The sequence below is a fragment of the Molossus molossus genome, unplaced genomic scaffold (assembly GCF_014108415.1).
Source record: "Molossus molossus isolate mMolMol1 unplaced genomic scaffold, mMolMol1.p scaffold_m16_p_20, whole genome shotgun sequence".
NCBI classification, from domain to species: domain Eukaryota; kingdom Metazoa; phylum Chordata; class Mammalia; order Chiroptera; family Molossidae; genus Molossus; species Molossus molossus.
The window spans coordinates 27368776-27396322 of NW_023425356.1; the positions used below are offsets into that span (position 1 = coordinate 27368776).

General features: G+C 51.7%; 1 protein-coding gene and 1 pseudogene across 1 annotated transcript in view; both read left to right on the forward strand.

The window, feature by feature from the left end:
- The window catches only part of KIRREL1 (kirre like nephrin family adhesion molecule 1), a 101392-nt gene extending 87082 nt beyond the window's left edge, over window positions 1-14310 (forward strand). The window contains exons 4-15 of the mRNA XM_036272784.1: window positions 3911-4068; window positions 5991-6141; window positions 7153-7258; window positions 7373-7521; window positions 7732-7859; window positions 8512-8638; window positions 8721-8821; window positions 10371-10569; window positions 12299-12406; window positions 12582-12721; window positions 13265-13342; window positions 13563-14310. Coding sequence (XP_036128677.1) covers window positions 3911-4068; window positions 5991-6141; window positions 7153-7258; window positions 7373-7521; window positions 7732-7859; window positions 8512-8638; window positions 8721-8821; window positions 10371-10569; window positions 12299-12406; window positions 12582-12721; window positions 13265-13342; window positions 13563-14039 — 1922 coding nt within the window. The 3' untranslated portion in view covers window positions 14040-14310. The remainder of the gene's footprint in view (window positions 1-3910; window positions 4069-5990; window positions 6142-7152; window positions 7259-7372; window positions 7522-7731; window positions 7860-8511; window positions 8639-8720; window positions 8822-10370; window positions 10570-12298; window positions 12407-12581; window positions 12722-13264; window positions 13343-13562) is intronic.
- Window positions 14311-15625: 1315 nt separating this feature from the next.
- LOC118637718 lies at window positions 15626-25154 on the forward strand (annotated as a pseudogene).
- The last annotated feature ends 2393 nt before the right edge of the window (window positions 25155-27547 follow it).

Below are 27547 nucleotides of genomic sequence, written 5' to 3' on the forward strand. Positions count from 1 at the left end.
AGATGTAAAGGCCGTGAAGGACTAGGACTTAAGGCTGGTGGATGACTCGCTGTTCCTCTCTGGTGAGGTCGGCGTGGGAAGACTCCGCAGGGAGCAGGACCGAGGTTAGGGAGCAAGCGCTAGTTGACCGCCAGGAGTGGGCATGAGAAGGAAGATAAGACATCATCTTCCATCCCTTGTTGGAGTGTGTGAGCCCCATGCTGGACCAGGCACTCGAAGGGAACCATGGGAGTCTTAGGAAACCTTCTCTCTTCTTCTTCCCTTTCTCACTCCTCTGTTTTGGGAGCCAGAACAGGTGCCCGGGAGAATTCCCGTCCTGATGAGAAGGCCCTCACCCTCTTCCCTTCCCCTTCACACCCAAGCACAGAGAGAAATACAGAGAACTGAAGAAAGGCCAACCAAGCCCCTAGATAAGGCAGGGACAGGGCTGATAAGGTATCCAGTGGCTTGGCTCAATGAAGGAAGGCTCCCTGGAAGAGGAGACTGTAAATAGGAACCCTGCATTGAAGAGTAACTTGTTAAACGGCCTGCAAGCCAGTGAGGGAGAGCCACATGCCTGGGGGAGCTGACTGGCTTGTTTGGAGGCTTGACTGGTGTTGAGGGCGTGGACCTTGGTGGCCTATCTGGGTGATTTGGGCAGTTAAGGGGAGCAAGAGAAGGCCCCAAGAATAAAAGAGATGAAAGGTTAGTCAGACTGCTGCTTTTCCCCCTTTGTCTCTCTTAAATTTTCAGATTACTTGCCAACTGCTGTCTCAAAGAGGCAATAAGAAGGCAGGACATTCCTCCTGGCCTTCCCTGCTTCCCTGCATATGTGCAGTTTTTCTCACGGTGGCATGGGGGCCCAGACACTGGGCAGGGCAGGGTCACGAGTGGGCTGTGTCAGTGCTTGGTAACAGCTCCCTGCACATAGCCGGCCTCATCCACTACCCCATCAGCAGTCATGCCCCTCAGTGTTCTCCCCTCCAAACCCCACGCCAGGCTAGACCTCTTCACAGAATGGCCTTGTATTCTTCCCACAGCAAGACTACGAGAAGCTGCCTTGCACACCCCTCAGACCCAGAACGACCCAGAACGACCCAGACCCAGACCAACCCAGACACAGACACAGACACAGACACAGAACGACCCAGACACAGACCCAGGCAGACCCAGACACACACACACACACACACACACACACAGACCCAGACCCAGACCCAGACCCAGACCCAGAACGACCCAGACACAGATCCAGGCAGACCCAGACAGACACACACACGCACACACACACACACACACACAGAGACCCAGACCCAGACCCAGACCCAGACCGACCCAGATCCAGACACAGACACAGACACAGACAGACCCAGACACAATATAAATCTGTAGACTTGCAGCTCCATCATTATTCACAGTGATAACAATTCGAGTGCAGCTGTGATGAGCATGGCCCAGGGTCAGCGGGCCTGGTCCACCTCCCAGCCCTGCCATTTAACTCATTCTCCTGACTCGGAGCACGTTTGCTTAACCTCCGCGAGCCTCCGTAAATTGGGATTCATGGTATTTACCATGAAAGGATTGATGAAATATATTTGGTGGTGAGGATTAAGTGACATCACATACACGAGGCACTTTGACTGACAGCCGGTGAGCATCCAATAGGTGGCAGAGATATTGTCGATGACACTATAGTTAACAGCTGCCTTCACATCCTTCACAGTAACAACCCCAGGGAATAGATGTCAGTGTTCTTATGGGAATTTTATAAACAAGGAAACTGAGGCCTCAGACATGTCTGCAATGATATGCAAATTTGTCACAAATCATAAAAATGTGTTCCTAAACATACACGTGAACACATGCTGTCTCACTAATGGCTGAGCAGGTACTTCAACAACCTATTTCTGTGTCCCAGAATCGAAGAGACAGGTGGGCTAGTGGCAGAGGTGGCAAAGGTTACCCGGGGAGGGAAGCCTCCTCACAGGAGGGACTCCTCGTGTCTGGACATGGTACGCCTCGCCTCCCGTCCCACACCCATAGAAGCGCAGCAGCAGGGCGTGACCTCGGGGGGTCCCAGGTGGATCAGGAGACCCTGAGTGTCAGCTCTTTATGTAGGTTTTTCCACTTTTCTTCCCACCCCATTTCCAAACCTGCACCCATCTGGCCCTGGGACCAGGCACACCAGAGAGCAAAGAGGAGAACCCGGGCATTCAAGGGACGATTTGCTAGCCAGGAGTTGGAGGAAATGCTGGCTCTTGTCTGAGCAGTAAAATGAACACATTCCACACGTCACCTGTGTCCTGCACCTTATAGTCCATATCCAAGGCTGCCCCTGACCTTCATGCAGTCCCCTAGGCAGGCACTGGCATGTCTCTGTTGAAGAAACTAAGACCCCGTGACCTGAGGGACTCACCCAAGATCATAAGACAGGTAAATAAAGGTGCCAGGATTTACAACCAGGGCAGCCTGGTCCTGAATTGCATGCTTTTCCCTCGCACATGTGAGTTGAGCAGAACACTAGAACAGGCTGCGAGCAACCCCTTCCCACTGGAAACTGCAGCCTGGGGACCATCCTGTCACAGACCTCCGGCAGCCCACCCACCACGGGGCTGTGGGCCTCCCCGCTCCACTCTGAAGGGTTTCCTCGGAGAAGACTTCCCCCTCTGAGTCCCAGCAAACAAGCAAACCCCTTTTTATTTCTGGCCCAGGGAACAGTAGGTGGACCAGAGAGCTTATAATCAAAGTTTGTCTGTATCTTATTAATCATTCATTCAGTAATGCAGCTAATATCCCCGAGGATCTGCTAGCCACCGAGCTCTGGGCTGGACACTGGCGCTTTGAGATAACACAAGAAGCAGTGCCTGCCCTCGGGGAACTTGGAGTCTGGTGCACGGAGCATTCAGAGAACTGGGGGTGGGGCGGAGCAGGTGCCCCCATTTCCTAGGGTCAGACATCTGCATTTCACTTTCTTAAGCACTTAGCAAGAGCCTACTTCAGGCAAGTTCTGGGCGCTGGAGACTGTACTATTAGTGAACAGGGTCCCTGCGTTTCCAGGAATAATGATTTTGGCTGGGGTGGATAATCATCATAAGTAACCCAGACACAAGGCACGTGGCGCGAGGGGCTCTGAGGGACTGGCCAGGACCGCCGAGGTGGTGGTTGGGGGGCAAGGGGGACCTGACATGGAAAGCCCTGTGCAGCAGTGAGGGTGAAAATAAGGGGGGGCAGCACCTCAGCAGAGCTGTGAAGGAAAGAAGAGCAAAAGCAAAGAGGAGTACGTGTGAAAGTGCAGGACTTGGCCCGAGGAGCCCTGGACAGTAGGCTGAGGTGCTTGGACCTCGTGCCCAGAGTAGTTGGTAGCCATTGAAGGTGCTTGAGCAAGGAAGTGGTACGGTCTTAGCTGTGCTATGGAGAAAATAGCCTGCCAGCAGGGACTGGAGTCGGAGTCCATGGGGTAGGGGGACAGCTGTGGGAGACTCGCTTGTCTGGCTACTGCAGGGCAGAGGAGCAGATCGGAGGGAATGGATGGAAGAAGCTCTGTGGAGGTAGCCAGCCTTCTGTGCCAGGCCCCCAAGGTATGCGCTGAACTCAAACCTGGAGCTAGCCCAGCCCCTTCCTCATTCGAGGCCAGTCCCTTCACCTGTACGTAGCCTTGAGCAATGGCCAGGGATGCAGTACCAGAACACGGTACAGGCTGTAAAAGAAAAGCTGAAGGAGGGCAAGAAACCTGTGTGAGCGGAGGGCCTTGGGTGAAGCCCCCAGGAAGGCACAGATGCAGTGACTTCACTTTAGGGGGTCAGGGTGGCACTGCCTCCTCCAGGGGTGAACATTCCAAGAGAGGGATGCCTCCGGGTCAGCGGTTTCAGTCATCCGGGCAGTGCTGGCCACATGGCACCCTGGACTGACTTTGCTTTGCTCTCTACCATAGTCCCCCCAGAGGACACCAAGATTGATGGAGGCCCTGTACTTCTGCTGCAAGCAGGCACCCCCCACAACCTCACATGCCGAGCCTTTAATGCCAAGCCTGCTGCTACTATCATCTGGTTCCGGGACGGGACTCAGCAGGAGGGTGCTGTGGCCAGCACGGTGAGATACTGCATGCTCCGCCACCTCCTCTTGGGGCTCGTCCCAGGTCATCTTTCCTGTCCTCTATGAGTCTGACTTGGGGGTGCAGATGTGAGAAGGGGCCTTAAAGGGCGTCTGGACCAACCCTCTTGTTATACAATTGGGAAAATAGAGGCTCAGAGAAGAGAAATGACTTTCCAGGTCCATAATGCCACTCAGTAGCTGAGCAGAGACCAAGAACAATAGTAATAATAGCTATGTTGATGAAACACCTAATGTGTGTCAGGAATTGTGTATGCTAAACTTTTTGTGGACAGTGTCATAAGTTAGGTGTTATTTCCAACTCACAACAAGGAAACTGATGGGCAGAGAGGTTGCGTGACTTGCCCCCGGTCACATAGCTGGCATGCAGCAGGGCTGGGGTTTTGTACCTAGGTCAGACCGTGCTCTGCCTACTGAGCATCTCGCCCTCCTTCCCTCATCCTCTGGCTGGCTAAGAGGCCGAGGAGGCAGGGATCATTGTGTACATTTCATAGAAGAGCCTGTGGCAGAGAAACATCAAGCCATTTGCCCAGGATCACCTGGCAAGGCAAACGGTGATCTGTTTGGAGTTCCTTCCGCCAGCGGTGGGCAGACATCTGTATATCCCGCCCTTTGCTAGGTGCTGCAGTACACACTTCCCACGTGGGGAGACAGACACTCACCTGTGCGCCTATGAGAACGCTCCAGGGCAAACCTGGATGAGCTCTGCCCTCGACACCTTGGACAGTTCACTTCTTTTCGGCCTTAGTTTCACCATTTGACAAATGAGAATTTGGCCTCGGTGGTGCTTAATGTTTTCACTACCAAGAACGCTGTTATTTTTCTCTTTCAGAACTGCATGTTTTAAAATATTTTGGCAACCCAACAAGCTGATTTGTTAATGGCCATTTGTCATCCACCCCACCCTTTAATATTCATTAATATAAAGCAGCTCAAGGGAGCCACTGTTATTTCATTGGGCTGGTACTGTTTTGGCCCAGGAGACGTGTGTATTGCTGTCAAAGTGGGGCCTTACTTTGGCCTGGCCAGTGTGGCTCAGGGGGTTGAGCATCATTCCGTGGACTGAGAGGTCTCAGTTCAATTCCCCGTCAGGGCACATCCCTGGGTTTTGGGCTCGATCCCCAGTGGGGGGTGTGCAGGAAGCAGCCGATAGATGTTTCTCTCGCACATCGATGTTCCTATCTGTTGCTCCCTTCCTCTCTTTGGCTAATAGTATGGTATGCCTTAGTGTGCAACAAGGAAACCAGCCCCAGGGTTCCTTTGATCCACTGAGCCAGTATGAGCCTTAGAGCCTGTGAGCCCATTCCCTGCCCTCAAGGAGTGTATGGTCTAGCAGGAGAGACCCAACTCAGAAGAACCCAGGCGTAGTGCCTAAGAGGCAAGGCAGACTGTGCCCAGAGCAGTGTGCAGGACAGATTGCCTGTGAGGGGCACAAGTTCAGGCTGGGAGAGAGCCCGGAGGGCCGAGATGGCCAAGGAGACTGCAGAATAGAAGGGGCTTAAGCTGGACTCAAAGAATTCTAGGAATCAGGCTCAAAACCATGGGGAAAATTCTGTAGCACATAGAACTTAGTTTAAAATTCTGTAAACTAAGTAATAATGTGTCAATATTGGTTTTAACACGTGTATTACACTATTATATCATGTTAATAACAGGGAAACTGTGGGGTGGGGGAGGAAGGCACATGGCATTCTCTGTATTATCTTTACATTTTCTTTGTAAACTTAAAACTTTTCTAAAAATTAAAGTCTACTATTAAAAACCAAACCAAACCTGGGGAAGAGGGTGGGTCTGGGGGCGAGGGCTGAGCTTTAGGTACCCCAGCTCTGAGTCCAGTCATCGTGAGAGCAGAGGAGGGAGCTTTTAGACTGACCTTGTCTTCCACCCTCGTCCCACCCTAGGAACTGCTGAAGGATGGGAAGAGGGAGACCACCATCAGCCAGTTGCTCATTAACCCCACAGACCTGGACATAGGGCGTGTCTTCACCTGCCGTAGCATGAACGAGGCCATCCCAAGTGGCAAGGAGACTTCCATTGAGCTTGACGTGCACCGTGAGCAGGGCCCAGGGGGAGAGCAGGCTGGAGGGGTGGGGTGGGGAAGGGAATGTGGGTACCTGTGGAGAAGCACAGAATAACCCTCCAGGGCCCCAGGACAGAGGCTCAGTTTCTTCATCCTGTGAAGATTCCCTGCTTTGACCCACTGGGCACGGAGGGCTGGTGAAGAGGCATCAGTAATCAGTACAGCAGTCTCCCAGTCTAAACCAGAGTGTGGCCTTGGGCAATTATTAGGTCTCTCTGAGCCTCAGTTTCCAATTCTGTATACCTGCAGAAAATAAAATCCAGGTCTACAATTCCTGATCCCAAATTCCCAGATAACAGTGATTTGGTGGCAAAACCAGAACCAAGGCTCTTTGTACTCTTTTATTTAACCGAATAATCTGAATAGTCCTACGTTTTACTGCAGAGGTATTAATGTATGTTACTACGGGGTGTTGCCCAGACCCTGCTAGAAGTCTCGCATAGTAAACAGTCCACGCACACTATAACCCTTCTAAGATTTGAAAAATTCCAAATTCTGAAACACACAGTTTCAAGGGTTTCAGATAAGGGATTGTGGGCCTGTACCTGCTTCTCAGGACTGTGAGCATGAAATGAGGTATAGTGTAAGAGCGTCTAACATGGAGTATGCTGGCTGGTATGTGCTCAATAAATTACCTCTGCTCTGGTTGGGGTGGGATCCTGGGCTGCAGTTGGAGAGATGCCCCACCCCCATCCCTGTTAGTGAGCCAAGGGAACCCACACTGGCACCTAGTGGCCACCGTTGGCCTTTACACCCATTGATTAATTTGTCCCTTTGGTATCATCCCTGATCATCACTCTAGATGGCCCCCTAGAGGTTTCGTGGGGTAAAGATGGGGAGGATGGGCTTATTTATCTGAGCTGGTACACTGCAAATTCAAATTCCCAGATCACTGCACAGCGGTGGTGTCTGGGTGTCTGTGCTAGCGAGAAAGAAACCCGAGGCACAGAAAGGACCCTGACTTCCTGTCTCCTGCTTTGCAGACCCTCCTACGGTGACCCTGTCCATCGAGCCACAGACGGTGCAGGAGGGTGAGCGTGTTGTCTTTACGTGCCTGGCCACAGCCAACCCCGAGATCCTGGGCTACAGGTGTGAGGAGCAGGGTCTGGGAGCGCCGTGGGGAGGGTGCTGGGGAGGGCATTGTCACTGGATGTGGTGAGAGGGCTCCAAGCCCTAACCCCCTTGTGCTGCCTCCTTCCCCAGATGGGCCAAGGGAGGCTTCTCGATTGAAGATGCCCATGAAAGTCGCTATGAGACAAATGTTGATTATTCCTTCTTCACGGAGCCTGTGTCCTGTGAGGTTTTCAACAAAGTGGGCAGCACCAATGTCAGCACTTTAGTAAATGTCCACTGTGAGTAACTGCGAATACGGGGGCAGGGACAGAGGGCAGGGAGGGGCCGTAGGGGCAGGGGCCTATAAAGGACCTTGGGGAGGCTCCATGAAGCCGAGGAGATGGAGGATAGACGCGGGGAGGTAGCAGGGCAGGAGAAAGAACAGAAGGCCGACTAGAGCGGACCCTGATGGCACTGAGACCCTAACGAGCTGCTCCCTTCTGCCTCAGTTGCCCCCCGGATTGTAGTTGACCCTAAACCTACGACGACGGACATTGGCTCTGATGTGACTCTCACCTGTGTCTGGGTTGGGAACCCCCCCCTCACTCTCACCTGGACCAAAAAGGACTCAAACATGGTAAGATGCTTGCTGCCTGTCCCGGCCACCCGTGAGGGAGAAGTCAAGGGAGGTGCAGCATTATTTCTCAAGTTGAACCTGGGATATTTCTAAGGTCTTGGGATTTAGAGAAGGACAGTGTTTGCGATCAACCCTTGCCCTCCTCGAAGAACAACTGGCTGGTTCAGTGGCAGCAGGAGGGACATGCTGACCTGTATGTGGGAGGAAGGAGGAGGGCCTGAATGGGGGTGCTGGGGTGGCAAGAGATGGGGAGAATGGACGCTACATAGGAAGGAGGGGGCCGGGATGGGTCACTAGAGAAGAAAAGGTTGAATGCTACAGCACTAGAGACCTGCATTAAACGATCTGGGCAGGAGGAGGGATTTCGGGGTGAAATGTTCACTAGAACAGACCCTCTGAGGAGACCCTGCTCTGTGGCTCGTCTGCCCTCTGGCCCGCTCGTCTCTGCCCACTCGTGCAGAGACGGTGTGTTTAAATGCCAACCTGTGTAGAGTCAGGGGAGGGACCAGGCAGACTCAGAACCCTATTTCCCTTCAGGGAATTCACTTGTGGCCCTTCCTGCTTTCTTTCCAATACGTCCAATGCGGGGCCCACACGGATCTAGGGGCCCAGGCCTCCTGGCTCCCCACCCGAGGCTGCTCTCTCTGCCCAGGTCCTGAGTAACAGCAACCAGCTGCTGTTGAAGTCGGTGACCCAGGCAGATGCCGGCACCTACACCTGCCGGGCCATCGTGCCTCGCATTGGAGTGGCTGAGCGGGAGGTGCCGCTCTATGTGAATGGTGAGTGGCCTGAGCGTGGCTGGGCCCGGGTGGGCAGGCGCTGTAGGTTTTAACCGACCTTGGCTGCATCTTCTGCTTGCAGGGCCCCCCATTATCTCCAGCGAGGCAGTGCAGTATGCTGTGAGGGGTGACGGTGGCAAGGTGGAGTGTTTCATCGGGAGCACGCCGCCCCCAGACCGCATCGTGAGTGCTGGGACTGGCCTAGGGTGTGAGGACAGCCAGCCACCTGCCTCTCTATTCCAGCTCGGGCTCCTGTTTTCTCTAGGCGCCTAATTGTCTCTACTTCCAGTCCTCCAACTTTACGTCTCTCTGTCCCTCTCCTTGCTCTGATGCCACCATCTCTCTCCCTTGTGTGACCCTGAGCAAACTAGATAGTGTTTTGAACCTCAGTATCATCCATAAAATGGGGGCAGGGATCCTGCTGTGACGACCCACAGAAACAGCAGAGATGGACGGTCAGGGAGCCCCTCACTGGCTTCACTGCTAGTTCCCTCGGCTACCACTCCTGCTCTGTCTTCTCCCTCATCTCCTTCCTTCCCTCCTGATCTTTTCCTGGCCCCCTCCTCTTCCCTCCCTCTCAGCCCTGCCCCATCAGTGCCCCCCCATCCCCCCTTCCTCTCCACCAGCTCCCTCACCGCTCCTCTCCCTCCGCTCTCCTCTCCCCACACCATGAGCCATTAATTCCTTCCATGACCATTAACCGTCAAACCCCTCATCACATTTAATAACCATTTGGCTGACTCCAGGGCTGCCCAGGGACACTTCATTATCACGGCTGCCCGAACAGGGAGTGGCCCGCTCCCCGGGCGTTGCTTGCAGAGCCGGGATGGCTGATCCCCCGCCCTCATGCTCTGCTTAGAGGGAGGGGGCACAAAAGGGGACTGCACTCCGGGAGGTGAGGGTGAAAGAGCCTGGGACACCCCTCTGCAGGGCCTGTGGCTGGGTCCCCAGAGCCAGCCGGGCAAGTTCGTGTGGGGCCAGCTCTGGGTTAGCTAAAGGTGAGATTGAAGACTGACTTATGAGGAAGAAACCTGGATGATTGTCTAGTCGGGTCCTTGCACTTCACGCTGCAGGAACAAAGGCCCAGAGAGAGGAAGGGACCCCACCCAGGACTTCTATAACATCAGGGGTTCCCAAATGTTAGTTCATGGGATCAATTGCACCCACATTGCATGGGAGCATTATAACAAGAGATTCTGCCCTTGCCAGGTAGCTCAGTTGGAGCATCGACCGTACATCAAAAGTTTGTGGGTTTGATTCCCAGTCAGGGCACATACCTGGGTTGCAGGTTAGATCCCTGGTAGGGGCACATATAGGAGGCAACCGATCGATGTTTCTCTCTCCCATCCATGTTTCTCTCTCCCTCTCTCCTTTCCTTCCTCCCTCTTTAAAAATCAATAAACATATCCTCGCGTGAGGATTTAAAAAAGAGAGAGAGCAATTCCTATTTAGGAGCTAAGTCCCAAGAATCGGCATTTTAAAGAATGTCCCTAGATGTATCTGAATGTCTCTGGCGTATATCTCAGTCCTGTTTGGGAACTGCTTCTCTCAGACTGGAGGTTCAGTGCCAAGGTGTGAGGCAGTAGGTGTGACAGGGGACTTCGGTTTGTTCAGGGGATTTTGGGTTGGGCTTAGCGGTACACAGAGCACATGAGGTAAGAATGCCTGAGGATGGGTCAGATGTTCTTGCCACCTGCCCCTTTCTTACCCGCTCCTGCCCTCCCTATCGCAGGCATGGGCATGGAAGGAGAACTTCTTGGAGGTGGGGACCCTGGAACGCTATACAGTGGAGAGGACCAACTCAGGCAGCGGGGTGCTGTCTACACTCACCATCAACAATGTCATGGAGGCCGACTTTCAGACCCACTATAACTGCACTGCCTGGAACAGCTTCGGGCCGGGCACGGCCATCATCCAGCTGGAAGAGCAAGGTGTCAGCATGCTTGCTGGTAGCCAGGGCGCAGGACAGCCTCGGGAGTCTGCTCCCTCTTCTCTCCCAAAGCCGGCTCAGAGGGAGAGAACTCTGTCTGGGGCCCACCACTAGAACCTGGCCTTGTTGCTCAGCTGGGGAAATCCACGTACTGTTATTTTTATATATTTTTTAATTTTCTTTTTCCTTTATTGATTTTTTTAGAGAGAGAGAGGAAGTGAGAGGGAGAGAAAGTTAGAAACATTGATGAAAGAGAACATCAACTGGCCGCCTCCTGCATGCCCCCCACTGGGGATCAGGTCCACAACCTGGGCATGTGCCCTGACTGGGAATTGAACCAGTGACCTCTTGGTGTATGGGTCACTGCTCAACCACTGAGTCACATCGGCCGGACCATCCATGTACTTTTAGAAACATTTATAGTGCATCTGCTATATGCCAGGCCCTGCGCTAGGGTCTGTAGGGACCAGTGTGAGCGTGGTCCCTGCTCAGGAGTGTTGGTTTAGTGGAGGAACTTACACAGTGGCAGCAAATGACTTCAGCTGGAGAAATGTCAAGTGATCTGTGAAAGGGAATACCACTGCCTCCCTCACTGGGTGGGAATGAGGGTTCCATGAGAGAATATTTATGAAACACCTGGCGTAGTCCAGCCGGTGTGACTCAGTGGATTGAGTGTCATCCCATGGACTGAGAGGTCCCGGTTCAGTTCCTGGTTGGGACACATGCCCGGGTTGCAGGCTTCATCCTCAGGAGGGGGCATGCAGGAGGCAGCCAATCGATGCTTCTCTCTCACATCGATGTTTCTATCTCTTTCTCCCTTCTCTGTCTAAAAAATCAATAAAAACATAGTTCTAAAAAACCAACCACCTGGCCTAGAATAGGTGCCTAGTAAGTTCTGGCTCCCCACCTCTTCAAGAATCCTTAGTCTGATAGGAGACACATGTTCCCTCCCCTAAGGCACTTCTAGTATGACCACAAAAGGCATTACCTTTGACGTTTTCCAAGTCTGAAGAGGGAAAAAGCTTTTATTTTTTTTTGAACTAGCCATGTGACATGGGAGATGGGGGGAAATAGCTGGGGACCCATCGGTTCTGTCTTAGCTGCGGGTCCAGCAAGGAAGCATTGTGGGAGAAGAGAGCAGAGAGTAAGGCACAGCCCAGCAGGCCGGGCCTCTGCAGGGGAGGGGCATTTACACACACAGCCATCCGGCACTGCCAGGAGAGAAGAGGAAGCAGGAGGCAGGAGTCCCAGGCCCTTCTCAGCCCTGGGGAGCAAGGGGAACCTTGTTGGACTTCTGGGTAGGTAGGTGTAGATGGGACCGTCACGGTGCTGTGGGTGGTAAAAGAGGTCCGAACACGTGGCAGATTGAAGCGTGTGGAGACAGCTGACCTCAAACAAGAGCCCAGGAAGGAGCCTCATAGGAAGGTGGGCTATGGGAGAGGGACAGACGAACCATAAAGGCCAGCCAGGGTCTGGGTGATGCCCCAGCAGCTAGGATGAGACATCACCACGCCCTCCACTCTGATCAAGCTTAAACTCGGGCCCAAACCCAAACCCAAACCCAATGCAGACCTTCCTCTAAAATCCCACCTTGACTTAAACCAACCCCGAACATAATCCAGGGAGGCCATTGGAGCGTGTGGCCCTGTAGCTAGCCTGTCTCCAGCCAGCCCTGGGCTCAGGCCCCAGGGAGGCTCCATCCTTACCTCCTCCTTTCCTCTCATCTGAAGAGGTGTTACCCGTGGGCATCATCGCTGGAGCCACCATCGGTGCGGGCATCCTGCTCACCTTCTTCTTCATCGCCTTGGTGTTCTTCCTGTACCGGCGTCGCAAAGGCAGTGAGTATGCGCCCCGCGGGCCACAGCCTTCCCTTGCTGTTTCCAGGGCCTCCAGCAGGAAGGGCCTCAGAGGGGACAGGGGTGTGGCAGTTGTCCTTCCCAGTCAAGGTAGGTCCAGAAACAGACTGCGGAGGCTGGAGAAAGCATCCAAGCTGCCCCCACCCCCTTGTCTCAGGTCGTAAGGACGTGACCCTAAGGAAACTGGACATCAAGGTGGAAACAGTGAACCGTGAGCCACTCACAATGCATTCTGACCGGGAGGACGACACCGCCAGTGTCTCCACAGCGACCCGAGTCATGAAAGCCATCTACTCAGTAAGAGTCCTGGGGTTCCCTGGCCCACTCCCCTCTGCACACTTTTGGGCCTGGCCCCACCTCGGTTCTCTGATAACCTCTGTCACTCTCTCCTCCCTCAATCAGCTTACCTTGGTCCTGCCACACGCATGCACACGCTACACGTTCACACGTGCTCACCTGCATGTGCACACATACTCTCACACACTCCCAGGCTGTTTTCCTCCAGCAGAGTATAGGCAGGCGGCCCCCGATTGGCTTCCTTTGTCCCACCCTTTCCCTGTCGAGTGTCAGAATTAGAAGCCCCTAGAATTGTCACATCTAGCTGCCTCATCGCTGGATCCCAGAGAGGGGCAATGCCACACCCAAGGTCATACCGTTGTTAGTGACAAAATTGGTGCTTAGAACACAGGTCTCTGGCCTCTTCCACCACACCTCAAAGTCTTTGCTGGGAGAGGATACGTGACCCCAGACCCTCTCATCAGTAGCCGGTCTCAGGGTATGGGAATGGGGTTGGAGGGGGTGAGAACAGGACTCCTAATGCCTACTCCTGCTGCTCTGCAGTCCTTCAAGGATGACGTGGACCTGAAGCAGGACCTGCGCTGCGACACCATCGACACCCGGGAGGAGTATGAAATGAAGGTGGGAAACGGGGAAAGGGTCGGGGTTCCGGGCTTGAGGATGGAGAGGGCAGGTTGGGGACGGAAGGTTGGGAGATGTCTTGAAGGAACAAAGGAGGTGGAGAGGTACTGGCTGGGAACACCAGGCAGAGCCAGAGGACCCCCTGAGGCCCTGGTGAGGTTTGAGCCCCGCACACATCAGAGGGAGCTCCCTCCTCCATCCTCTTCTCCCATTGCCCCAGGACCCCACCAATGGCTACTACAACGTGCGTGCCCACGAAGACCGCCCCTCTTCCAGGGCAGTGCTCTATGCTGACTACCGTGCCCCTGGTCCTGCCCGCTTCGATGGCCGCCCCTCTTCCCGCCTCTCCCACTCCAGCGGCTACGCCCAGCTCAACACCTACAGCCGCGCCCCGGCCTCCGACTACGGCCCTGAGCCCACGGCCCCTGGTCCAGCCACCCCAGCGGGCACCGACACAGCCAGCCAGCTGTCCTACGAGAACTATGAGAAGTTCAGTTCCCATCCCTTCCCCGGGGCAGCAGGGTATCCCACCTACCGACTTGGTTACCCCCAAGCCCCGCCCTCTGGCCTGGAGCGGACCCCATTCGAGGCCTACGACCCCATCGGCAAGTACGCCACCGCCACTCGGTTCTCCTACACGTCGCAGCACTCGGACTACGGCCAGCGGTTCCAGCAGCGCATGCAGACGCACGTGTAGGGCCGGCGCCGGGCCGGGGCATCTCTGCGGGGCAGAGGAGAAGCTGTTCCCTGATATTCAGGGGCATTGCTCGTTGCTCCTGTCTCCAACCAACCTTCCTCCTCTGCCATGGCAGGTGGGGAATAGGTCTCCCGGAAACACCCACCCGAGGATGGTGCTCTGTGCGTGCCCCAGCTTCCCGGGCCTGCCCTTCCCTCTTCTTCGGGAGGCTGTGTGTCTGCAGACCCACACGGGGCCTGGCCCCCAGCACCGGGTGGGGAAAGTGATGGCTGTTCCCTTTCTATCCCACCCCTCTGGGCTCCCGTACGTGGATGGGGGTTCACTGGGGATGAGTAGGCCGTGGCCGCGGGGACATGAAGTACGGGGGTGAGCGGCTCTGGCGCATACAGGTGGAGACAGGGTGGCCCGGCCAGTCCTGTCATCTGCAGTTGTACCCTGGTGTCTCTCTCCTTCCTCAGGACTGAAGAAGGGTCCTTGGATTTATGTTATCTAGACGAGAAAAGCCCTGGCACTGAGTTCAGATCCAGCCCCCATTCCGCTGAGATGAAAATGCCAGTCATCCTGGCTGCCCCCTGTGGACACTTCTCTGTCAGTCTGCAGAGGAGCCAGGTGTCCCGGTCGTGCTGCCCGCTTTCCTTTGCTGCTGGGCTAGCCAGATAGGTCAGAAGGTCACGGTGGAAGAGGAAAGGTCAGGAAGCCTGTCCTGACTCACCTAGCAGTCTCCAGAACCCACATGAGGGGAACCCCCCAAGCCCCTTTCTCTTCCCAGTCTGCCCCACTTCCTGGTGTGAACTCTTGAGCCTGCTCCGGGGAGTTGTGGGTGAGAGGGCAGGGGTAGCTAGAGGCTATTTTTGAAAGAAAAAAGAAATAAATAAAAATCTCACTTGGAAAAAAAGTAATAAAGCTGTAGGGATCCCCCCACCCAAATATAAGTACCGATGGAAAGGAAATGGGGCACCTGTTCTTCTCCAACAGATTCCTAACACCTTCTATTACTCTTTCAATCTCCAAGCACTTTGAATCCATTTTTAAACATTCAGGTGGTGAGACCTGTCTTGCGGATGGGCTGACAGGTGTAGGAAGGGGCCCTAGCTCTCAGACACCCTGTACTACCCCAAGCCCACAGCTCATTAGAGGCCACCTTCCAGGGGGCATGGGAGATGTGCTCTTTACACAGGTTTTGCTTAAGTGTCTTTTATTTTATTTTATTCTTTTGGATCAATCATTTTCCTCCTTTTTGCAGTGCCTTGAGCTTGTGTTGGCCGGCCCTGTGTGGGAGGCTCTGCAGGTGGTGGGTATTCCATGCCCCAGACATGATGTCAGGTGTTGCAGAGTTTAGGGGACAGATGGGTCAGGGGGCCTGGTGAGGAAGGGCAGAGTGGGTACGGTGGCCCATGCTGATACACACAGTCCACGTGGCTCTTCTCAGCCACCGCCGGCTAACCAAAGAGAACCAGCGCTGTCCTCCCCTCCCCCAGAAGCGTGGTCTGGGGTGCCTCCCCTGGAATGCCCAGAATGCGCATTGCCCTTTCTTACAGTCACCATTCACTAGTCACGTGTGCTTCAGTGAGTACATGCTCATCAGCATGGGCCGTCAGTACCCTTTCAGAGGGGTCTGTGGGGTGGCATTCCTCGCCATCCCCTACACTGGTAAGGGTTAGCTTATGCCCAGGACGAAAGTAGCTCCAGTTCTGACCTCACAGCTACCTCTCCTCCAGAAGGGACTAGAGCCCCATGGACCCACCCTTTGAAACACGATCCAGGTTCTTACCCAGATCCACCCCTGGAGGTTGACCCCCTCCCTGTGCAATCCTTTTATGTGAGCTCAGTGAGAAGGCCTGCTAAGGATGTGGTTCCTCTGGACAAATTTATGCATATTTGGATTATTTTCACAGAAACCAGAAGCCACGGGTAATCCAGTTAAACAGGAATATTCCCAAACTCATTTTTGTATTGCGGGTTTGGTCAGATTCTCTTATTTCTCCCTTTTTTGGTTTAAGTGTTGGGTCCATTCTGTTGAAGTGGCGGAGAGGGAGGGCCCCAGGTCACTAGGTAACTCAGTGGACATTGCAGGGACCATTAGTTTTCTGAGGCCCAATACAGAGCTACTTCACTCTTCTCTGTTTTTTAACACCTTAACTGGGGCTTCCCGGGTATCAAGTGATGCTGTGCAGGGCACAGAAAGACATCAGCCACCAAGGCCACCTCTGTTCACTACAACTGATGCTCGGGTCCAATCAGAATCTGAATTGGGACCTCCCTGTTAGACCAAGTGGAACCACTTATCTGGGGGAGTGGAAGGTGCCCTTGAACATAGAACTTTTTGTCTAAAGCTGGAGTCGTCCAGTATGGTGCCTCAGTACTTGATGTGGTCACCTTGGTGGCCACCTTTAATTGTCTTGTTTTGTTGAAGGGGCTAGGAGTCAGGAGACCTGGGACCCCATTCTACAGTTGTCATTTGCTGAGTGACCGTGGCCTAAACTCTTCATTGCCTCCGATTTTCTGGCCTGTAAGACGAGGGAGAAGGGTTGCACAGACCTAGAATTATTCTGCTATTTCTCAATTCATTTGGTGAGCTGGAACAGCATGGCCATCCCTGGCGAGGACTTGCAAACAGTAAGCTAAGGGATGGAGGAGTTGAAAGGTTCCCTTGAAAAATGCTTTCACCACTGGCTTCATTATCTTGTTAGAAGCATTGTGAATGAATTCCCACTAAGGAACCCTTTGACCCCAAACAGCAACAACAAGCATACTGTAAACGTCAGTAAAATTAATGTGGGGTTCGCCTTTGACCATTGGCTAACTATACTACTCCCCACACAGAATTTTGACAGTTTTGCAAGGGTGTCTCTGTCTCTGGCCAAGGCAGGGCATGGTGACTCTACTGTGTATCCAGGTTTCAGGCAACTTCCATGGTGATAAATGGGAGTAGCCACCTGCCACCCCATCCTCGGGAGCATTTTCCTGGCCAGTGACCACTTACAAGGGGAAGCCTGCAGGCCAAGGTGCCTCGAGCCACAGAGCAAGGCGTGAGTTAGCTGATGCCGCTGTGAAGGCGCCCGTAGGAAGGGCATGTGGGTCCAGCAGTTCTGACAAATTGGATCTTGAAGAGGTTCTTATGATTCTGGGTGAGCCATTGCCTCTTTGAGAAGGGCCTAGCCGGCATCCTAAATCCTGGACCCCTCCAAGCCCAACCACATAGTTTGCGTTAAGCAAAAACTTTGTCAGAAAGTGAAGTGGCCAGGGATGGGGGCGGTGCTATTTTCCTCACAAATGTCTTGCTTGGGCTGAAATGGTTACTTTGACCACACTGTCCCCAGGCACTGTGTCTCTTACTCCAGCAGTGGCTGCTTCCCTCATTACTCTGAGAGCAGCCTTTCTGCTCTACAGGATGGAGCGCCCTGCCCTGGAATCTGCCCTCATTACCCAGCTGACACTGTCAGGAGCTGCAAGGCCTGGGCTCCTGAACATGGAGTCAGGTGGTCTGTCAGTATAGGGTTTGAAGAAAATTATGTTAAAGCCAAGACCCCAGTTAGACTGAACGGGCTCAATCCCTGCCTCTCTTTGCTGTGGGGAAAATCTGTCCCCGCTGCTACACTACCAAGGGCCACCCCAGCCTCAGAATCCCTGGCGTCTCTGCCAGCGTAGCGCTGTGTGCGCTGAGCCAGCTTATTGCCCTGTGCCTCTGCAGGCCGCGCTGCATGTTGAGGGACTCACTCAAAAGGCACTCGTGGGGAGCCTGGTGTGGTGGGACCGGCACGGAAATGACAATGGATCGCTGAAGTGTGCAGACCCAGGGATGTCATTGGAAAGGCATTTATTTTTGTGAAGAGGCTATAAAACTAGTATCTAAATATCCCATGCCCTTCTCTCTGCCTCCCCCTATCCAACACCGCCCCCCATTTTCTCTCCTGTCCTGGAGGCCAGCCTCTTTCTGAAAGGCCACACATTATAATCTTGGTCCTGACATTTCACCTCTGGGCTGGTGGAGGGGACAGAAAGATAGGTGACTTGGGAGACAGAGGGAAGGGCAGAATCCCATTTTCTTGCATCACTGTGAGGGAGCTCCAGGACCTGTTCCTGGAGAAATATTTGCTGTGCTTACTGGGTAGTTCTGGTACAAACCTGTCCTTAAAAATAATAACTCCATTTGCATATAACTAGCACTCATTCTTACCAGCCTCTTGTCCCCCTGCTCCTGGGGTTCTGATGGCCCCAACCAGTGGTCTTGTCAAGTGTTGGGCCATGGGCTCTTCTGTCAGCTTCTGGAGATGCTCGCCTGTGAATGCCCCCAACTCCGCGAAGAGAGCAGCCACATTGCCAACAGTCCAACTCTCTGCACACTCTCGTTAGCAACAGTGACCCCGAAGACGCGGCTGCTTCCAGTCTCACAGAGAGAACCAGGGCTCCTTCCGGTCACATTCTCTACCCTAACTATTCTTGGGATTATAACCTTCATTTCTGGCCCCAAAAGAATTTTCTCCACCCAAACCCCAGTAAAAAAAAAAAAAAATGGATCCATGATGATAATTAAGGGAAGAGAGAAAAATATTTTTGTTAGGACAAACCATCGTAGATTTTTAGCAATGTGTATCTGTGTCCTTCACAACTTTTCCTATTCTGCCTTTTTTTCATTTTCCTTTTTTTAAAATATTATGTACTATATTTTTAGTCTCAAACACACTATATATTATATATATTTAATTTTTATATATATAAATATAAATGTTCTTAAAAGTACCATGTTTTGTGTTATTAATGCATAGTGACTTAAAAGCTTGCCAGGTTTGGGGTATAATGGTCCAAATTTGGGGAAAAGATAGGAGATTTGGGGGTTGAGATTGCAGACACTGTACTTGGTGTCACCTTCAGGCCGTGGGACAAGCATGTTTTACTTAGTGTTTTGTGACGATTGCAGAACCCCGAGGCCAAGTGTGGCAGTTCAGGGAGACCGCTCAAGCCTCCGTGCTTTGGGAACACAGCATCCAAATGTTTTATGCCAAGTCTGATTATGGGGATCAGAAAAGGGGAGACTGAATCTGAGATCCAAATTCCAAAGGATTTGGGAGTAGGGGTGGGAACAGGGTTGGGTTCATTTTTTTAAATGCAGTGGTTTGGATAAAAAGCCAAGTTACCAGGTCTCAACCTTTGAACTTATAGTGAAACAAAATAACAAAAAAACCAGTGTACACACTGCTGAGAAATTCTGAATTCTCCTATTTTGATAGAGATTGCAAGGATTTCTCTTTGCTTATTTCACAGTTTTTGAGGATAATTGAAAAAAAATGTTGTTTTCAGATAATGTTTTTAAAAGCTATAAATCATTAGCGAGATACAAGGGTTTATTGTTTTTCCCAAACAGTTAACTAACCAAACTAAAATGTTCCACAGTAGCCTTTTATTTAAAAATCTATATTTTATTGATTTTTTAGAGAGAGAGGACGGGAGAGAGAGATAGAAACAGCGATGTGAGAGAGAAACATGTATCGGCTGCCTCCTGCACGCCCCCTACAACCCGGGCATGCGCCCTGACCAGGAATCTAACCAGGACCTCTCAGTCCTGGCTCAATCCATTGAGCCACACCAGCTGGGCCACAGTAGCCTTCTTGTACACACAGGACATAGAACACAGTCAGAGAGAGAGATACAGATGTAAGAGCTGAAAAAATACTTTAGATGCAACCCATTTCTAAGAAGGTTGGGTTTCATAACTCAGAGCTACCACTGAGGGACGGACAGGGAGCAGGGCGGGCTGCAGTTTGGAGCCCGTGTCCAGGACCATGAGCCTGTGAGTAGCCCAAGGCAAGTCCAACCTGGATGGGAAAGAGGCCCAGGTGCAGAGTGAATCTTGAGGCTGTAGCCTGGTAAGTTGAAATGGCACAGGTAAAACATGGTGTGATGGTTGGAATCCAAAAGCAAACAGAATAGAGTGGGGGAAACAAACAGGAGAATATGCAAGGTTGTGCCAACATGCAGGCCCAGGTGAATTCTGTTAAGCCAGGTAGTGTTAGATAGGATGCCTCCTGTGCTGTGTCCACTTGGGATGCATTTTATTCCTTGCCGCATCCCCAGAGCTCAGGACAGGGCCAGCAGGCACTTTGGGACAAGTTATGTAGGGCACCACACGAGGCTCCAAGGACCCAGACCCCCTCTCTTCTCTAGGTGCAAGACAGGCCACAGGAGCTGGTACCCTATATTAGGCCTCTTCCTGGGCCCAGGCCCCTCCCGTATGCGGCCCTAGACTGAACAGAAGTAATGACGCCAACAGCCCCTTCATCACCATTCTTTGCAGTTTTAAAAGCCGCTCCCTTGTGACTTAGTCTGCCTCACCACAGGAGCTCTTGCCCTAGGCACAAACATGCCCCTGTCTGCACTTTCTCAGCAAAGTGTGAGGGTTCAAACTCCCCAAGAAGCATTCATTCCCAAGGATCTCATCGTTCAACCTTCCCTTTCACCTACCCGACATTTCAACACAATCAGACGGAATCGCACCTTGTTTGGCGTACACCCTTGTGCTTTTCTGCCCCTCTGTGGTTTTGGCCAAGCTCTTTTCTCAGCCTGGAATGCCCATGTCCTTTTACCTTTTCATTCCCAAACTTGACTTACCTTACTCAAAGGCCATCTTCTCCAGGAAGCCCTGCCTGATTCATTCTTTACTCACTGTCTCTTCCTCCCGGGAAATCCCAGGACAGGTGAGCTGTGTGTTCCTGACCTCATTTATAACTGTCTGCTTTGACTGCAAAGCAGGGTTTTGTGTATGACACATTAGCACTTTCTCCTTAAAATGAGGGCACTTAAAGGCAAGATAGCATGTATCATTAATTTTAGTATCCTCATCATCTAACAGAGTGTCTAGCATGTAGTTGCTCAATATGTGCTGGAGGAATGCAGGGATGGAAGGAGAGAAAAGAAAGAAAACACACCCAGGAATGCAATGCATAAAGGCAATTGAACCTAGGAGTTACATGCTTGATGGAGTGGTATAGCCAAGCTGATAGATATCACCGGTACTTACTAATATTGGGTTCTCTCTGAGTCCCTTGGCAAGGCCTACCTGACTAGTTTTGGCCAATGTACTGTAAACAGACGTAACATGTTACTTCCAGACCAAAGCATTTAATTGCTAGTGTGAGACCTTCCCGATCCTCACCATAGCAACAGGAGCTCATTTATTCCAGATGGCGCAGCTTCATAATGGTAGAGTCCCTCTCTGCCTGGATTCCTGAGTGACTGAATGAAGCAGAGACCCTCTGCCAACCCATGATGAACATGTGGTTGGAGAAAGAAATGAATCTTTGTTTTGTGAAAATACTGAAATGTTGGAGTTGCTTGTTATTGCAACATAATAGATCCTGATTAATACAGAGCTTCACCATTGGCTCCTACCCAACCTTAGGTAAGTTACGTTACCTCTCTGCATCTCACTTGTCTCCTCTGTGAAATGGACTAACGATCGTTCCTACGCCACGTAAAGTGCTTAGCAGATTTCTAGCGCAGGAGTACTCAGTGCATATTAGCTTTTGTTAGGCCGGAGAAAGAGGGGCAGTAGGTACTTGCCCCCTTCTCCTCTGCCCCTTTTCTTAGAAACATCATGAGGGATGTCAACAGTTGTCCAGGGGTTATGAAAAGGGCATGGAATCTGGTTAAAACCTCATCAGTGCCTCATGGAACTCGGTGATGCAGGGCAGGTCAGTACACCTTTCTGAGCTTTTTCATATCTGTCGAATGCTGTGAGCACTCGAGATGAGCTATACATATGGCCTTTGTAAACTGCCAAATGCTATTCAAATGTGAGTTGATTAATTTGGTCTACTAACACTTTGTATCACCCCAATCCCACCCCATCCCCACTCTTTGCAGCACCCCACACCACACAACTCACTGCCACAAACATACCCTCACCCCTGCACACACCCACTATATCCTGGCTGCTCTAGCAGTGACCTGGTATTAGGAGAATGTGCCCATCTTGTCAGCCCCCACCCAGGTTCTAAAACCAAAAGACCAGCTCTTTGCAAAGCTAGATTCTGGGGGAGAAGAAAGATCACTTCATCGCCACTCATTTTCCCATTTCCTTTACTCATTGTAATTAGCTACACAGAGGCTATCTCCTGGGGAGAGCAGAGCCATCAACTCCCAGTATTGAACCCAGGAGCTTTGCCTTTTTTTCCCTTCCACATAATACTGCTCTCTTCGTGGTCGCTATGCAAACACATTCTGCATTCATTTGCAAACGGGAATATTTCATATTTTGAAGCTCAGATTAATGTTTCTTCTCCCGGGACACTGGTTGGGACTTCTTTTTCAACAATATCATGTCAATACTCCTGGTCTGGCACCCCAGTCATGCTGAAGCCTGAGGGATGACCGAAACCTTGTCTTCTCAGAGCCCTCACTGAAATAGATGCTTAAAATATAATAACACCTCAAAAAGGGAAGGTACCTCTGGGGCCATTGGCCCAACTGTGGACCCAGTGTAGCATCCCCTCTTCTGCCTCAGAGACAAACAGGCACTGCGTCAAGATCGCCAGGGGACGGGAAAGCAGGGTGACTTTTTGTGGAGTCTGGACTTTGGGACCTGAATGTTTGGGCTTCTCTCCAGCTTCTTCAGGCACCATCTCTGTGCCTTTGGGAAAGTGATTTGACCTCTCTGGGACTCAATTTCATTATTTATAGAAATCATTTCTTCATTCATGCAAAAAATATTTATTGAACATTTACCATGTGTCTGGTGTTATTCCAAACCGTGGGTTACAGCAGAAAACAACACAAAGTCCCGGCTCTCATGGCACTCATTCTACAGTGGTGGTTGACAGGCAGCTAGACAGGCAAGAGCAGAGCAAGGAGGATGGGCCAGGTACAGAAGGTCACTAGGGCAGAAAGCCCTGGATGCTTGGCATGTTCCAAGCCATGCAGGTTAGACCCCCTTAGAGGGGGAACAAACAAGGGGCCCAAGAATAGCCTTTAAGCATTAATTTCTAGAGATAACATCATTCAGTTGTGTTTCAGCTCCAGGCCTAGAAAAGCAGCAAAACCAGACAGCGATGCCAAGGCAGACAGGGCCAGCTGCACTGACTGATGACCCCCTGCCCTGGTGCCTACCAATCAGTAGAGACCACAACCCTGAAAGGAGAAACCTGAACGCTGATGGATATTCTATTGGGATCCTCCCCTGAGACCTCCAGATAAATATCTTCAAGACAGAGGACCCAGCCCTGGCCGGTTTGGCTCAGCGGTCAGAGCGTTGGCCTGCGGTCCTGAGAGACCTGGGTTTGGTTCCCGCTAAGGGCATGTACCTCGGTTGCAGTTTGTCCCCGGCCCTGGTCGGTTGTGTGGGTGGCAACCACTCGATGTGTTTCTTTCACATCGATGTTTCTCTCTCTCCCTCTGTTCCTCTCTCTCCCTCCCACTCTACCTGAACAAAAAATGGAAAAATGTCCTCGGGTGAGGATAAAAAAAAAAAAAAAAGACAGAGGACCCAGCACAGCTCTCTCTAAGGAGCACCCCTGTGCCCTTCCCCCCAGGCATGGTTTCCTTGCCCCTCTCTCTCCTAAGCTCCAAGGGCCCTTCTTTTGCTGTCACTTGTTTCCGGAGCCCATTTCTTCTACAGCTCACTTCTTCTACCTCCGTGACTTTCTAAATAAACTTTCTTATGGTTTGAGTCTTGGCTCTGAATTCTTTCCTAGCCAGAACTCAAGTACCAAGGTTGCCGAACCCAGGTCTAGTCTGACTCCACCAGTCTAACACCTGGTACCATTTTTGCTGCCAACAGTGGGAGAAACAATAAACAAATAAAGTATGTCAGATAGAGGTCAGAGCTATGGAGACGCACAGGGCAGGTAAGGTAGACGAGGAGGGATGGTAGGAGGAGGAGGTGTGCTGTTTTACATTGGGTGGTTAGAGAAAGCCTCTAAAATAGGCGGGCAGGGAAGCTTGGGGAAAGTATTCTAGGCAGAGAGAATAGAAGCTGCAAAAACCCTGAGGTGACAGGAAAGCCTGTTAAAGAGGTGGGGTGGAACATGTCCTGTGAGGACCTGTAGGCCATTAAAAGAACTTTAGGACTCCTTTTCGGTGGTGGACACTGCCAAGTAGGCATCATTGGAGTCCCCCTCCAGCAGTCATCACGTCTAAGACAGTCTCCCAAAGAGCCAGGACAGCTGTGAAGCCCTTCATGGGAGGTTTAAGCTTCGAAACAACTATGAGTCTCAGGAGCCATTCTGAACAGTGGGGACACTCGCAGACTGTGGCGATGGGAGATCAAACACCCAGTGCTCCGAGGCTTCTGGGTCTGTCCCGATGCCCTGTGGAGGGGCTGGATGCCGCCACGCGTGCAGGGCCACGGGGCGGACGGAAGAGCTGTGGAACCAGAGGGGGCTTCTCAGGAGGGGATTCTCAAAGACCTGGTGCCACTTAACTGGGAAAAGGCTTCTGCTGGTGCTATTAAGACGCTGAAGAACATCACCTACAAGATTATTTTGAAGCCTGGGGAAAATGAAGGGACTGAAATGACGACTGACCGAGGCAGAGGCAAGAAGGCAGGCCTGGCTTTCGTAACCGTTGACGACCGTGACTCTGGAGACAAGACTGTCAGAAGTACCAGGCAGTGCTGTGAACGGCCACGACTGAAGCAAGGGAAGCCCTGTCGCAGCGAGACATGGCTTCAGCCATCCAAAGTGGTTCTGGACACCCGTGTTGGTCGTGGAGGTGGTTTGGTGGGAACGACCGCTGTGGCCATGGAGGAAACTTCGGAGGTGGCAGGCGTGGGGGGTGGACGTGGTGGCGTGGGGGTGGCGGCCATGGATCTGGCAATGACGGAAGCGGTTTTGGAGGCGGTGGAAGCTACAATGATTTGGGCAATTACAACAATCGATCGTCACCTTTTGGACCCAGGGAAGGAGGAAACGTTGGAGGCAGAAGCTCTGGCCCTAGGGCGGTGGAGGCCGGTACTTGGCCAAACCACGAAACCAAGGTGGCGGTGGCCCCTCCAGCAGTAGCTATGGCAGTGGCAGAGGCTCTGACCGCTGCCAGGGAGCAAAGCTGAGCAGGACAGGAGAGCCAGCGAAGGGCCAGGGCAGCCACAGGTCGCAGCAGCCGAGTGAGTCCGCCAGGGCCTAGCTGCTTGCAGAGAAGACGAGTTCCTGACGGTACTCCTGTGAACGGAAAAACCTCGGGGGCTGTATTTGTGACTAATTGTACCACCGGTTATTTTCATTTCTGTTCTATGGAAAGTGTAAAACATTCCAACAAAGTGTTTCAATGTAGATTTGTTTTTTTAGCACCCATGCTGTTGACTCATCATCTGATCATGGTGTTGAATACACATCTCTAAAAAAAATCAAAAGAAAAGAACTCTGGAAATAATTCTGGAATGGGGAAATGTAGTAAGTCAAGCTATGTGAAATTGCCGTTTTTGTAGGTCAGAAGTGGTTGAGTATCAGAAATTGTATATGGTTCAACCTAATAGATATAAACATGCCATATTATTAATTTGTTATTACCACTTTAGAAAACAGGCTTTTCTATTATTTGGCAGGATTAATTAGAATATGTTTCTTCTATTGAATATAAATCTGTCTCCTTGCAATTTTCACCCAATGGCTATAATTCTACCTTCAGGGCAATACTGTCGGAGTAGTGGGGGGAGGGGCCTTCCCCAAGTGGTCCTTTTGATATCGAAGCATAGTTGGCACGATGTTATGTCTCTTCTGAGTGAAATATTTCTGAGTCTTCAAACCACTTATTTTATGATATGGTTTCCTGACTGATCCTCACCTTGCTCACTCTACCTTCTGAGTGAATTTTCAACAACTGGGAGGACATGGCAGCATTTTCCGCTGGTCTGAGGGAGAATTCCCCATCTCGCTCCACTAAGGTTCTGCCGACCCATGGTTATTACAACAGAAACCCAGATTTGGGGTGCAGTGAAGGAGAAAACTCATCAGCTCAGTTAGTATACAGCTTAGCTGTGGGGAGGCCCTGGGGGCAGGGGCCTCTCAGGGTAGACAGCTCAGCTGCACTGCTCTGTGCAGTCCGCTCTGTGCAGTCCGCTCTGGCCTGTGCTGGTCTGCTCCACTCGGCTCCGCAACACATCTCTGGTATCTCAGCTCAGCCAGGGAATCGGGGAGCTGGCTTATATAGACAGAAGCCCCCACCCTCAACCCTGATTGGTCACCATGCAAATGAGGACTCCAAATCCTCAGTTTGATTGGCCCAAAAGGCACTTTCCTGATTGGTCAGAATAAAGCGGCTCTAATTGGTTAGTGAAGAAGCTAATGGGGCTATAGCTGCAGAACTCTAATTGGATGGGAAAAGCTTCAGTCTTATTCCTTAAAACAGGACTCCAGGAACTCTCTTAAAAAGAGCTGACTCAGATGGCAGACACACAGTGCGGGCAGACAGTTCAGTGCAGAGCAGACGGTTCAGTGCGGGCTTCTCCACGAAGTGCAGTTTGCGTGAGAGACCCCTGTGTAGAAATGGCTGGCAGGCTCTGTTTTGTTTTATTTATTTATTTTTAAATATTTTTTCTTTACTGATTTTTAGAGAGAGGAAGGGAGAGGGAGAGATCGAAACATTGATGACTGAGACCATAGAGTGGCTGTCCCCTGTGTGCCCCCCACTGGAATTTGGCCCACAACCTGGGCATGTGCCCTGACCAGGAATTGAACCGGTGACCTCTTGGTGCATGGGTCAGCACTCAACCAGTGAGCCACGCCAGCTAGGCTGTTCTGTTTTTTTAAAAATTGAGCCCAGTTAAGCCACTAGAATTCCTTTTTATTTTATTTTATTTTTATCCTCACCCGAGGACATTTTTTCCATTTTTTGTTCAGGTAGAGTGGGAGGGAGAGAGAGGAACAGAGAGAGAGAGAGAGAGAAACATCAACGTGAAAGGAACACATCGAGTGACCAGGGCTGGGAACAAACTGCAACCGAGGTACAGGCCCTTAGCGGGAACCGAACCCGAGTCTCTCAGGACCGCAAGCCGACGCTCTAACCGCTGAGCCAAACCGGCCAGGGCTAGAATTCCTTTTTAGTAGGCATCTTCTTTCTCAGGGTCCACAGTTCTCTGTGCTCCTTCACCTCCTAACCGTCAGTAACTGCAGATACTCTTCAGGCTCTTCCCCAAGAGGAAGTGGTATCCCCTTAACCTCCCAATGGCTCCAAGAGCCACTTCCTCCAGTGCAATGGGAGGTGGTGCCAGATTCTCAGACATCAATCCCTAGGAGATAGAATAAGAGGGGTTCCCAGGTCCAGAAGCTTGGCTATGGCCAGGCCAGCACCACAACCTAGGTGCTTTGTGTGTCCCCAGACTTGGCATGCTCTGTGTGGTAGGCCTTCTTTAAAATGTTTAATAGCATGGCTAGCATCACAGTGACCCAGAGCTGGCTTTCAAGATTTAGATCTGTTTTTCTCTCTGGGTTGAAAATCAGAAGATATGAGTTCTAGTCCAAACTCTATTTATTAGCCATGTGATCCTGGACAAGTTACCAGTTTTCTTATTCAGAAAATGG